This window comes from Aotus nancymaae, unplaced genomic scaffold (assembly GCF_030222135.1).
Source record: "Aotus nancymaae isolate 86718 unplaced genomic scaffold, 86718_ANA_hifiasm-v0.15.2.pri h1tg000015l_1, whole genome shotgun sequence".
Lineage (NCBI taxonomy): Eukaryota > Metazoa > Chordata > Mammalia > Primates > Aotidae > Aotus > Aotus nancymaae.
In genome coordinates this window covers 5358301-5371584 of record NW_026988427.1, presented here as the reverse complement: position 1 = coordinate 5371584, position 13284 = coordinate 5358301, and the positions used below count along the sequence as shown (strand labels likewise).

At 45.7% G+C, this 13284-nt stretch overlaps 1 protein-coding gene across 1 annotated transcript in view; it reads right to left on the bottom strand.

Annotated features, from left to right (window-relative positions):
• NSG2 (neuronal vesicle trafficking associated 2) overlaps nucleotides 1–12885 on the bottom strand; it is a 64176-nt gene extending 51291 nt beyond the window's left edge. The window contains exons 1-2 of the mRNA XM_012461164.3: nucleotides 12691–12885; nucleotides 11652–11802 (exon numbers count right to left, since the gene is read on the bottom strand). Of these exons, the coding sequence (XP_012316587.1) occupies nucleotides 11652–11780 (129 nt within the window). The 5' untranslated portion in view covers nucleotides 11781–11802; nucleotides 12691–12885. The remainder of the gene's footprint in view (nucleotides 1–11651; nucleotides 11803–12690) is intronic.
• Between the last annotated feature and the right edge of the window lie 399 nt (nucleotides 12886–13284).

The window sequence follows — 13284 nt, the reverse complement described above, 5'->3', positions numbered from 1 at the left end:
CAAGTATAATAATTTATATGCATAATGTATTTATCATAAAAAATAAACCACTCACCATTTGCAGTCATGGGCTTAGAGGGTGCTGAAGTTAGGCAGAGTTGGGGCCAGAACCCTTTCTTCAAATCCATGTCCTGCTTTGCTCTGAACCCCTATGAAATGCTACTTGGGCTCTGAGTGACTTTCTAATGAAAACAGTTCCTTTAGCTTCAGGGCCTCACTCCTCAAACCACAAAGCTCAAACACAGGCCAAGAGACAGGCAGGTACCTGACACCACGTGAGTCCTCAGTCATCTGCTTTTTTCTTTAGCTAAGCCACATTTTCTCCAAAAGCAACTCAAGCTGCTACCAGTATTTTATCTTCACCCCGAGGAAGTGTTAGCTCTTTGGAATTCCATCTCCATTTCAAAAGGTCTTGGTCTATTTGCCTGGAACAAATGGACAGTGCTCTGCCTTCATCTTCTTCGACCTCTCAGTCATTTTTGACAGGCTTGTTCTCTCCCTCCTCCTTGAAAAGTCCTCCTTCCTTGGGACCATGGCAGTTCTCTCTTGGTTCTCTTGCTGGCTCACCTGTCAGCCCTCTTCATTCTCCTCTCCAGGTTCCTCCTCTTTCTCCTGACCTCTCAGTGTTGGGATTTCTCAAAGCCAGCTCATGACCACTGTTCTTTCCATCTACAAGCCCCCTCTGCATGTTCTGACTCCCATCACTTCCAAGTTTATTGGTTTTTATTTGTTTGTTTGGTTGGTTGGTTGGTTGGTTGGTTGGCATTTTTGTTTGTTTGTTTGTTTTGAGGCAGAGTCTCGCTCTGTTGCCTGAGCTGGAGTGCAGTGGCATGATCTCAGCTCATTGCAACTTCTGCCTCCCAGGTTCAAGCAATTCTCCTGTCTCAGCCTCCTGAGTAGCTGGGACTACAGGCACCTGCCACCACACCTGGCTAATCAAGTTGTTTATCCTCATGACTCCCAAATTTATACTTCCGCTCAGATGTCACTTACCACTCAGATGATCCTACTGGACATTCTCCCTTGGATCGACACAAGACAGTTACCATGATTGCACCAAAGCTCTTGAGCTTTGACCCTCCTGCCCCAGCCACCTCACCCTCAACATCATCATGCCACGTAATCCCCAACTTAGAAGACAATAGCAGCATTATCCAAAACACTGTTTCTGTCAAATCAAATACAGGAATCTCTCATGATTCTTCTTTTCCCTTTAGTCTCAAAATTCATTCCATTATTCCACCCATTCCAGCTCCAGCTTCCTCAAAAATTTCCCTTGAATCAACCCACCCATCCAGTTGCACAGCCTCTATCCCAGTCCAGGACATGATCATCTCTCTTTGGACTTTTACCCTGGCCAGCTTCCTTGTTTCCAAACCCAGGAGAAAGATCCCTCTAGATCGAGAGACAATACCACAAAACCTTCAGAAGAAACCTGGGAGGCCAACACCTGAGGCTACTACAGAGAGGCAGTTTTAAGTGGCCAGGGAACAGGTCAGGTGAGGTGAGTGGGTAACAGGGAGGAAGCTGGAGAGGCACACGGAGGCTCTGAAAGCCATGCTAGTTTGAAGATTAATGTGAGGGCAGTGAAGAGCTGAGGAATGATCATAAATGAGAACATGCCCTTGCAGGTATGCAAGTCAGACACAGGACAGGCCTCTGGCCACAGTGAAGGTACACTGCATGGGGACTGGAAGAGAGCAGGGAAAATACAGCCCTACAGAGTTACTGCAACCAGCCAGCTAGAGGACTTTCATAAAGCTTGGTGTTTTGTTCCTATGGAGTAAAGCCAGAAACATTTCCCTTCTATAAACAATATAGTCACAGTTACTTTTTTTAGTATTCTGAAGGGGAAAGCATAAGAAATGTTAGCCAATCGTTATTAATTGTACCTTAGAGGAATCAGCTTGCATAGGCATAGAGAGAGAGCAAGAGAGGAGAAAAATAAATTTGCAAAGAAAGCCTCTCTTCTAGACATTCTTCTTTTTCCCACAGTTAAAAGAAAATGGAGCAAAACAGAGACCTGAGCACCTTGTCTATCAAGAGAAACGAGAGCAGAAAAGTGGAGCGGGGAGAGGCAAAGTTGCTTTCACTCTTTATTCTTAAAAGTGGGCTTTTATAGATATTTGGGAAAATAAAACTCCAGGTTTTCAAATACGATTGTGGATTTGGGCCAAGCAGTAACTTTGTTTTCTTTTCATATTTACACATTGGATCCCCATGGTCCTGTCAGTTGCTAATATGAAGAACATAATTTAACATACTTGGCATTGTGAAAATGGGATAAATTATTCATCCCTAAAAGACCCCTTGTCTGGATATAATACCCATTTCGCTGACAAGGCCAGATGATACATGGTGGCTTAGACGCTGCAAAGTACAGATCATAAAAATTTAAAATACTACTTCCCAGGATTATCAATAATGAAGAGGTTCCCACATGAAAAGGTCCCAGGATTGGCAGGAACAATAAATAAAAGTGCAGAAGTGCTGACAAGGAGCAAGATTGTATTTTTATGAGCTGGACTTGCACAGTCCAAAAATAGATCTAAGCTGTATCCATCAGCTCATCCCTGGAGCAAAGAGACAGGTTTAGAGCCAGGACAATGAATGGCTGGCACTGAGTCCCTACTATGAGCCAGCCATGGTGCTGGGTGCCCTGCTGATGTGGACTCATTCAATTCTCATAATTCTCCTGACAACATTCTCTCCAACCCTCAATTCTCTCCTTTGAAATCATTATTATTATTCCCATTTTTCAGATGAGGAAATTTAGCCTCCGAGAGACCACTCGCTTGCCTGTGATCAAATGATCAGCCTCAGGTTGAGCTGGATTCAAACTCAAGAATATCATACTTTTTCCTATTGATCATTGTTTTTGTTTTTTTGTAAAGGTACCCACCCCATGCCTGGCACTGTGCCAAACACTTTACATCCTATATCTCAGCCAATCTTCTCAATCACTCTATGAGGTAAAGGTAATTATTCCCATTTTACAGATAAGAAGCCTGAGTCCCAGAGAGCAGAAACGACTTCACAACCTCACATGGCCACTAGGAGGCAGAGCCCAGACTTGAACCTAAGCTCAGATCCAAGTGCCACCTAACACTTGAACCCTGATCCTGGGGAACCAGGACATAATTAGGGAGGCCATAAAAACTGTGGAATGCATGAGTGAACAAATAAATCCTATTTCTAAAGAGAGAAGGCAAACTTGCCCAAAGGGACCTGCATCTTTAGTGGGGAACTTCCCCCATTTGCACCTCCCGCTGCTCACTCCACGCTCCCTCTTTGGGTCCGAGTTTTTTCCTGGGGCCCTTGAAGTTCGGTATTGGGCCCAGAACACAGGGCAAAATGTCAGTGCTCCAAAGACTTCAGTGGCAGTATTGTCCAACCCCATCAACTCACAAATGGGGAATCTGAGGCACAGAGAGGGAAAGGGATTTGCCACAGGTCACACAGTAAGACTGAGTCAGAAGCAGGTCTCTAGTATGAATGCCAACTCCCAGTTCAGAGCTCTTGTCATGGAATAAACTTTGTTTTCCTTGCTTTGCTTTCTCAGTATAAACGTTGGCCTCAAGTGAACCACCTGGCCCAACAAATCTATAACTCCCCAGTTCTATAGCAACGCACAACATGGGGCAAGACAAGGTACTGTCCATGGGTTTCTCTATGAGGGACTTGCAGCTCCTTCTGCTCTGAACAGAGGCAAGCTGCCTGGGCTGGAATCATTACAGCGTGCTCACAGCTCTGCCTGCCACCTGAGTCTTCCACGGTCCAGAGGCCCAGGCCATGTCACTGCTCACCTCTCCTTGCTGCCTGAGGTGGTCCCTGTGACCTCCAGAAACAGGGAACCTGATTCTAGGACTAAACGGATAATGTTAAGAACTACAGCAATAATAATTACACCGTTGCATTAAGCATCTACTATGTGCTGGGCACTATGATAAATATGTACTATGTATTTTCCTCATTTTGTCTTTACAACAATCCTTAGAGGAAGATATTAGTGTCATGAGGAAACAGAGGGTCAGAGTGGTTAATAAACTTGCCCAGGATCACACTGCAAGTAGATGGAGTTAGGATTTGAATTCAAACTGTGCTGTTGTGACACCTCCCTGTACAGACAGAGACAGTGGCTTCACAGTGATCTCCCTGTGTGTGAAAGTGAACAAGTTACATCCATTCCCTGAGACCATTCACCAGCCATGAAATGGAAGTGATTTTTTTATAAAAATTCTGAGGCCAGGTGCAGTGGCTCACATCTGTAATCCCAGCACTTTGGGAGGCCAAGGCAGGAGGTTTGCTTGGGGGCAGGAGTTTGAGACTAGCCTGGGCAAGAAGGCCCTGTCTCTATAAAAAGTTTTAGAAATCAGCTGGGTGTGGCAGCATGTGCCTGTAGTCTCAGCTACTTAGGAGACTGAGGCAGGAGGATTGCTTGAGCCCAGGAATTTGAGGCTGCAGGGAGCGTTATAGGATCACACCACTACACTCCAGCTTCAGGGTGACAGAGAAAGACCCTGTCCCTAAAAATAAATGAATAAAATTTGATGCACTCTTATGGTAAAAACAAAAAAAAACATGGAAAGTATAGAATAAAATTCTTCAAATGGAACCCACCCACCGCAATCCCCATTTCCCAAACATTTAACAGTTCCTTGTGTTATCTTTCCAAAACTGTCATGAATTACAAGAATAAAACATGCTCACACTATGTGTGTTTCCCCACATGGGATCACTCCACACCACTCTCTTTAAAGCTGTTCGGATGGAGCAGTGTGTCTGCTGCAGCTTTCCATGCTGGTGTGTGCAGATCAACCTCATTCTCAGAACCTCTGCTTAGGATTCCGCCTGCGTGCGCCACAGCTCAGTTAACCAGGCCCTTCTCAGGGAAAAGTCCAAGTTGCTCTCAGTTCTTTTCAATATACAGTGGCCTTTGCATACTTGAAAAATATACCCAGAGGGTAATTTCCTACCAGTGAAAAGCATACCAGTCAAATGGCATCCACGGTTTACGTTTTACAGACAATGTCAAAATACCCTCTGAAAAACACTGCATCACATTACATAACCAACAAGAGCGAATTGAGGACAAGTTTGCCACCCGTGTTGTCAACACAAGGAAATATCCATTTTTTTGTGCCAATCTGATAGGTTAAAAAGTATAGTTTGTTTAAATTATGTTTTCAAATTATAAGGTATTTTCGTTACGTTTATTGATCATTACCTATTTGCTGGATCTGCCTACTCAGAGACGTTGTCCCAATTAGGGATGATTCATAATTCATCTCTTGCGATTCTCTGAAGAACCAGGAGGCTCTAGAGCCTGGAGCCTGCAGGGATATGCATTTCTGCTGCTCCCTGGGGAAAGGCTATGCTTCTCCTCTCCTGTGTCTCAGTGAGAAAAAGAAACCCTGCAGAAAGCCCAGAGAGAAGCCCAGAAGGCACTCAGTCCTCGGTGACAGCCCTAGGTCCCCCTTTCAGGCCTCCCTGGAAGAGCATCATCAGGCCCCACACCTCCCCACACCCACCTGTGAAACCCTATCCTTCTCAGCATGCTCCACTTCTGCAGTCTCCTTCTAAACCTGTCATCTGCAAGAGACATATTCTGGATGCCCAGTGAAAGAAAGGAAACTGTATCTGTGTGCTCCCTCAGTATGCCTTGCACTGAGCTGGGTCCATTAGACAATTGTCACACTGTTTCCCTCACCAGCACCCTCTTAGGTAGATATTATTGCTTGTTTTACGGATGAACAAACTCAAAGCCCAGAGACGCTAAGCAATGTGCCTAAAGCTACACAGTAAGTAAATAGCTTAGCTGAGATTTGAACCCAGGTCTCTAGGACTATAAAGTGCATGTGGCCTACCATGCAAAATTTGAAGCATGCCATACACTAGTCATTGGTTTCTAAATATCTGTGTTCCTCTCCTCCCACAAGCAGGTAAGTGACCTCCTCCAAGATGCATAAAGACTTAATAATCAATAGAAAGAAAAGGAGCATTTGCCCAGAGCACAGCAGCAGACTTGGTGATTGCAGTACACCCGGGGCTCTCCCAAGGTGTGTCGTGCCTGCCTGTGGTTTGCTTTCTGCAGACCTGCCACTCATTAGCTGGTATTCCCTGCACACCTGCATGCAGATCTTGACTGCACTGTTTTCCTTTGGTGTATCCTAGGACTGCCTTCCACTTGTCTGAGCCCGTTTCTGCACCTGTAAAATGCGGATCATGGCAGCACCTCACAGGGGTTGTGGGGACACCTGGGGTATTGTGGCTACTTAAGGCGGCAAGGCCTCAAAGTCCTGTCCTGAAATTTGATGTCTGCAGACTAATGTTCCAGCTTCTCAGGAGCTCACTCCCATGACCAGGGGAAAGCCACCTAGATTTGAGTCTGTTTCGTCAGCTACCAAGTAGGGAAACTGAGCCCAGTTTTAAGCTAGGCAAAAGAGAAGGGATCAGCCAGTAATTTCCACTGCCCACTGCATGCCAGGCCTAAGGCTCCTGAGATGACACAGCCTCAGGTCTAATTAGGGCCTCAGGTCAGGGGGCAAATGGAGCAAAGAAAGCAAATGCTCCTCCTAAGCAACCTGGCACCATCTCTAAATACCACCAGCCTCCCCACCTCACTGCCACTGCCCCACTACCCTCTTCTCCCTGAACGTGGCAGTGGCCTTCTAGCTGGTGTCAGGCCTCCCATTATTTTCTTCTACTCCCATATTGGGGTGCTTCCAGCAACCCAGCCACCTCTGTTTTGGGGGACACTAACCTTGTGCTGCATGGAGGACTTATTGGGAAGAAAGAGGTAATGGAGGTCAGAAGACCAGGCATGAGACTGAGCCTGGCCATTGTCCCTAGGGTGGCTCACAGCAATGAGGCCAATCTTCCAAAAATTGAAGCATGACTCTCATGCTTTAAATCACTTAAAAAAAAAAAAAAAAAGCACCAGGCCCCACATGAACAGGTGCCCACTCTGCCTCATCTCTTAAGTCTCTCCCTATCATTTGACATCTCCAGCCAATGTGGCCCCCTCCTCTACCCTCCTTGGGGCTCAGCCAGGCCTGCTGCCTGAAACCCTGTTATTATAATCAGGTCCCCTATATGTCTCATTTCTCCTCTCATTACAACACCTTGTTCTTTCCTTAATAGCCCTTCTCACAATTTGCATCTATATGCTTTTATTTGTACAATGGATTGTTCAAAGTCTCTATTCCCCATTGGACTGGAAGCTCCATGAAAGCAGTGGCCAATGCTGTCTTTTCATGGCTGTGTATCTATGGCCTAGTGCAGTGACTGGCTCACAGATGGTACCCTACAAAATTTGCTGGATGGATGGATGGGTGACGAACAGATGGATAGATGGGTGGATGGGTGGAGAGATGAATAATGAATGAATGAAGGAATACCTTCCAGTGTGATAAATACCACTACAGCTATACTTATGGGTGGTCGAGGAAGGCGTTCAGGAGAGCTGCTTTCTGAACTGGGTTTAGAAAGATGAATATTGACATCATACAAGCGAAGGAACCAGAAGGGCATTCTGGGAAGAAGGAATGGCATGTTCGTAGAGGAGGAGGCATGGAACACCCTGGGGAGTGTGTGAGACTCTAGGGCAGGTTTTCCAACCTTGGTGCTGTTGACATTTGGGGCAGGATAATTCTTCCCAGGAGCAGGAGTGAGGTGTCCTGTACACTGTAGGATATTTAGCAGCATTCCTGGCCTCCTCCCATAAAATGCCAGTAGAATCCTCCCTCTGGTTGTAACAATGAAAAATATCTTCAGATATTGCTAACTGTCCCCGAGGGAGAGAAAACTGCCTGAAGTACCGCTGCTCCAGGAAGGTCTGGCACGCTGACATTCCAGGCACAATGTGGGAATGAAAGGAATGGAGGCCAGCAGGCCAGATGGTGAAGGAGCTGGAGTGGTAAGGTTAGGATTCAGGGAGGGGATATTGTGGGGTGAGGAGATGCAGAGGATTTCCATGGGAGAAGGACCCGGGCACAGCCCTGGGAAGGCTTGGGGGCAGTGTGGAGGACTGAGGCGCATGAAAGGGAGAGGCAGGAGGCCACTTAGGAGACTGCTGCTCCTCCCAGAGGCAGACACCAGTCTCTCCAGCACCAGGCAGGGAGAGCGCACTGGGGGTTCTAGTGTGCTGTTTGGGGGACCAGTCCAGATCCCTTCCAGGTCCAGGAGCCTGCAGGGGGAGGGCTCACGGGGCAGGTGCAGCCACGGATAAGGGAGCCTAGAGTTTGAGGAATTACTTTCCAAAAATAGGAGGCTTCTTATTGAAGGCAGTGCAATGCAGAAAAAGAAGTTGGAACATCAAGTACACTGAGGTTCCAACCCCAGCCCTTCCACTCTTCTGTAAAGTTTGGGCAGGTCATTATACTGATCTGAGCCTCTGTTTCCTCATCAGTGAAATAGGTGCACTGAAACCCACCTCAAATGGCTGCTAGGAAGATTAACTGAAATAACATGAATGTCCTGCATAGTCCCCACCCCTAGCCCAGAGCAAGTCTTCAGACAAGTTCCATGAGAGGACTCCAGCTAGCCTCCAGAAGGTGTTCTCTTGATACTCAGATTTCATACTACTAAAGGAGACTCAGCATACTGATTTTCAGTATTATAAGCACACTCTGTATTTTACATTTTCAAAAAGGAAAGCCATGATCTGACATTGGGGTCAAATATCCTTCTTTCTGATAACCATCTTAGCTTCAAATACCATCTGACCAGAGCCTAACCCAAGGGCTTACAACTGTGTCAGTGCTCACTCTGCCTCCTCTACAAAAGTCCTGGGAGGTGAGTCCCCAAATTAGCATCTCCATTCTACACACTAGAAAACTGAGGCTGAGGCAGCTTAAGAAACTACCCTCCAAGTTCTTAGTGAAAGCAGGCTGGTAAGAGTTGGAGTGGGATTTGAACCCACCAAAAGAGGTGGCTTCAGAGTCATTGCCGGTCACCAGGATGCTATTCTAAGCATTTAGAAGACCTTCAGTTTCTTAAATAAAAATTACTTTTAACACATCTGTTCTCATGGGGAAAAAATTTACTTTTGTAAAGATTCAAAAAATCTAAATATTAGCACAGAAAACTGATAATACAATTCCCCAGTTAGAGAAGACAGAGACCTAAGAGAGGAGAATGGAGTGCACTGCAGGTCAGTGGCTGAGTTCAAGCCACAGACCACACCTGGGGACTCCCAGGTTGGCTCACTCCTCATTCCTGCTGAGGAGGAAGGTTCTGGAACAGCACTGCCTGAGCTCTTTATCCAGGATGCTTTCCCTGCTATTTGCTGTGGGGAGCTACTTTACCACCCTGTGTCTGAGTTTCTGTAAAATTCGAACCAAAGTAGTGACTCCCTCACTGGGGCCTATTAACTCCTGAGAAGAAGAAATAAAATTGTGTGCATGCACGTGTGAGAGTGTGTGTGTGCACATACAGCTTAGCATCAAGAATTTAGGAAGCACATATGAAAAATGGTGATGTTGTTCTCTTATAGTTTTTTTTTTACCAGGCACTTTACATACGACCATTTTGAAGTAGGTATGATCCTCCCCATATCACAAAACAGGAAACTGAGGCCACCCAGGTGAAAGACTGTGTAGTGACAATCAGAGGGAGTCTTCAGTGTGCCCCTGTGAGGATGTGTCACACTGGGCCCCCAGGATCTTTCAGGATAATTGGCTTCCCCTTGCACACATGCAGGCCCACCGTTAGAGAAAATGTATCATCCTTCAGGCTTTGGGACACCTTCTGGCACACCTGGCTGGATACTCAGTGGTTATCAGACCTGCATTTTCTCTCAAGGAAAGAATAAAGCCCTGGGAGGTGGGTGGGAGAGTAAGGGAGGACAGAGACCATGATAATCTCTAGATGACCTGCAGGCATGTAGAAGGCTAGGGGAGAGATAACCTCAACACAATCCTTTTCTTTGCACACCTCTTAGGGACGTGCAGATCTGCAAGGCTGTAGCTGTTGGCCTCACAAAGCCCCAAGAAAATATCCCTCCCTTCTCCTACCCAACTTCTACTTATAGCTGGGTTTGAACTCCAGTATTTCTACTTACTCATTCTGTGAGCTTGGGTGAATGAATAATCCCTGACTCCCGGGGGTAATGCACACCTAAAACAGTGGTCCTCCACTTTGGCTGCACACAGGAGTCACCTGGGAGATTTCATTCATATAAATGCCTGGGTCTCACTCTCAGAGGCTCTGATACAATTGTTCTGGGGTGTGGCCTAGAAAGCAGGAGTTTCAAAAGCTCCCCCAGTGATTCTAACATGCATTTCAAAACCAAGAAGCTCTGATATACATGTATCAGTTACTCTATTTATACTTCCCCTTCTCATCTCTTTAGTGTTAGTTGACTGTTCAGAATTTATCTTTAAAGGATTTATCAGTTCCTCAGGATGGCTCTTAAGAATTTTCTCTGTCTGCCACCCCACCCCTACACGTTCTCATATTGACAATCTCTGCACTTTCAAAACAAATGATTCAACCCCTGGCCAATCAGCAGCCCCTTTATCTAGCTTTGGCTCCTCTTCTGTTGATTGGTTGAAGCCAATTGGTTAAGACACACAATGCCCTCCTACAGATGCCAATGGGAAATCAAACAGATGGAATGATCCATCGTTCGCTCTTCAGCCAGGGAACTCTATCATTGGCCTCCAAGTCTCTCCCTTGCTGTGTACAAAATCTCACAAAATAAAACCCCAAGTTGTCCCAGGTGGACCTTAAATGATACTATTTCTCCCTTCTGTGTCCATGTGTCCATAACCCCCACCCCACCTTTGTATGAATGCCCACCTCCATTCTTCATGGACTACTCCCATGTCAGGAGATGTGCCATCAGCCAGTCACTCATTTCCAGCCACGCCTCCCCCAAAGACACTCTCCTGCAGTCATGCTGCTCCCCGAAAGCTCTCCATGCTTTGCACATGTGTGCCCTTTGCCTTAGAAATGCCTTCCCTTCCCCGCTCCATGGTCTGCCAGGAAGGTTTTCTGCTCACCTTTAAAAGCCCAATTCAAATGCTTTCCTCTGCAGTTTGCCTAACCTGTCCTCTCAGTCTCATTCCCAAACCCCCTCCATCCCAACAGGATTTAGTTGTTTCTACCTGCGCACCCTCACAATCTTTGTAATCCTCATGTATAGCATGTCACAGGATGAATTAGACTAATTTGTCATACTGGAAAAGGATTTTGTAATTTTGTCTTTTTATAACCAACTCCTAGTATAGGGACAGGGCCTTAGCAGGTACAAACTGAATGCTTGTTGGAGTGAATCCAATTCTCTGTCCTCAAATCTATACCTGTCATTTTTTGAAACACCTTCCCAAAATAATCAAGATGAATTTTCTGTCACCCTCTAGAAGCTTATTAGTATTCATCAGCTGTAAGAAAACTTTAACAAGGAAAGATTCATTTGCTTGCCCATTTATGCAAATATGAACAAAAAATGAATAAACACTTACCATCAATCTGAAACAACATAAGAGATGTCTTGGCTCTGGAAGGAATAACTACATTTTACAAGAAATGGAGCACATTTGGCAGATAATGGAATGAAAGGGTTTGTGAGGTGGAATTTTTTGCTGCTTTATTTCCTGAGATGGGGGGAGCCCGGGGGCTGATGAGAGCAAGAGCACCTGCTTTACCTTTTCTGGAGCAGGCAGCTGTAAGTGATTAACCTCCAAGGGAGTGATGAGAGGGACGGTCTGGAAGCCATCCTCAACTGAAGGCGGCTTGGTTCCTTTCTCGCTGGGATTACTGTTCAGCTTCACCATCCTTACGCCTTTCTTCCCAGACCTAAGGCAAGCAGTGGGATTCTGGTTACAGCAGGAGGTGAGGCAGAAAGAGAGGGCTGACGACAGAGAAAATAGCACTGTCCTCAACAGCTCCATTCAAGTGGCTCGCAATCTAGTGATCAGTCATTGATCTTCCACTAGATTTCCTTACATGATTCCCATTGTCCAATAAAACTTCTTTAATCATCAAAATATGCCACCTGCCCACAGGATTCAACAGCACTGAAATTTAAGGAATTCAAGGAAAATCTTAAACCTACACACAAAAAAAATGTGTAAAACAAATACCCAAGACACTAAAGCTGAAGTGTTCACATAATGCCAGTAAAAAGATTATTTTTAGTACAAAATGAAGTCCTATTATCCCATCCCCCCACCCCCTCCTGCAGTATGATAAATTTCACCTCACCACTCTGGTTGCTGTTTTATTATGCTGGTTTTCCATCAGCACTACCCTAAAACACAATAAATACATTCAATGTCTCTATGTGTACCCTGTTACATCATATGTGGATTGTACATGAGGTGCAATTTCCTAAAACAAGACAAAACAAAAAGGCTAGCTTGAACCTGATCCTGTTATTCAGCCATGGAATGCCTCCATTTCCTCAATAGCGAAGGGCCATTTTTTTTTTTTTGGTTCCATGGAAAGTTAGCAGCCCCCATATTGCAAGATTGCCAACTAAATAAACAAATCACATTTATTCATCTCCAGATCCCTTGGAAGTCAAATGGTGCTCCCCTCCCACACCCAGAAGCTTAACACTACTGAATTTCTTCTCTCAATCCTGCTGATGGAACGTTATTAGACAAAACAGCGTTGTTGTGGGAGTGAAAGGGGTTGGAAGATATTGGGGAGTGGTTATAACAAAAACAAATGCCTACTTACTGTGCTGCACTCTTGGGGGTCAGAGCAGATTCAAGCCAATTTGAAGAGGAGGAGGACGGCCAGGAGTCCTCCCTCCTCAGCCCGAGCTTGTGGTGCTGAAAGGACAGCGCCTCGCGTGTGTCTGGATCGGAGCTTCTGAGAGCAGGCGTGAGCGAGCGAGGAAGAGCTCCTGGCAGCTGCCTGCCTGCTTGCTCGCTCACGCCCCCTCCTACTGGGGAACGCGCTCCCACACCATCTGTCATCTGGCACCACCTGCTGTTTCCTATGCATGGCCACAACCACTGCATGGGACAAAATGATTTTAAGGAAGTGGGAGGGATTCTGGCCATATCAAAAAAAAATTTATTTGCACCATGTAACAAGGAATCCTTGAGCCTTTGGAAAAACTAGAAAAGCAGGTACATTCATTTGGAGAAGGGATTGCCTTCTAAGACCTTCCAGAACAATATAAAACAGAATGGTTCAAGATCTCTACTGTGCTCTGACCCTGTGGTCAGGACAGAAGGGAAACATATTTATTGTGTATCTTTCATGCAGTGGGCACTTTTCCATCCTCTTTCAGACTATTTCCCTCATTTGCAAAATGGGGTTTCT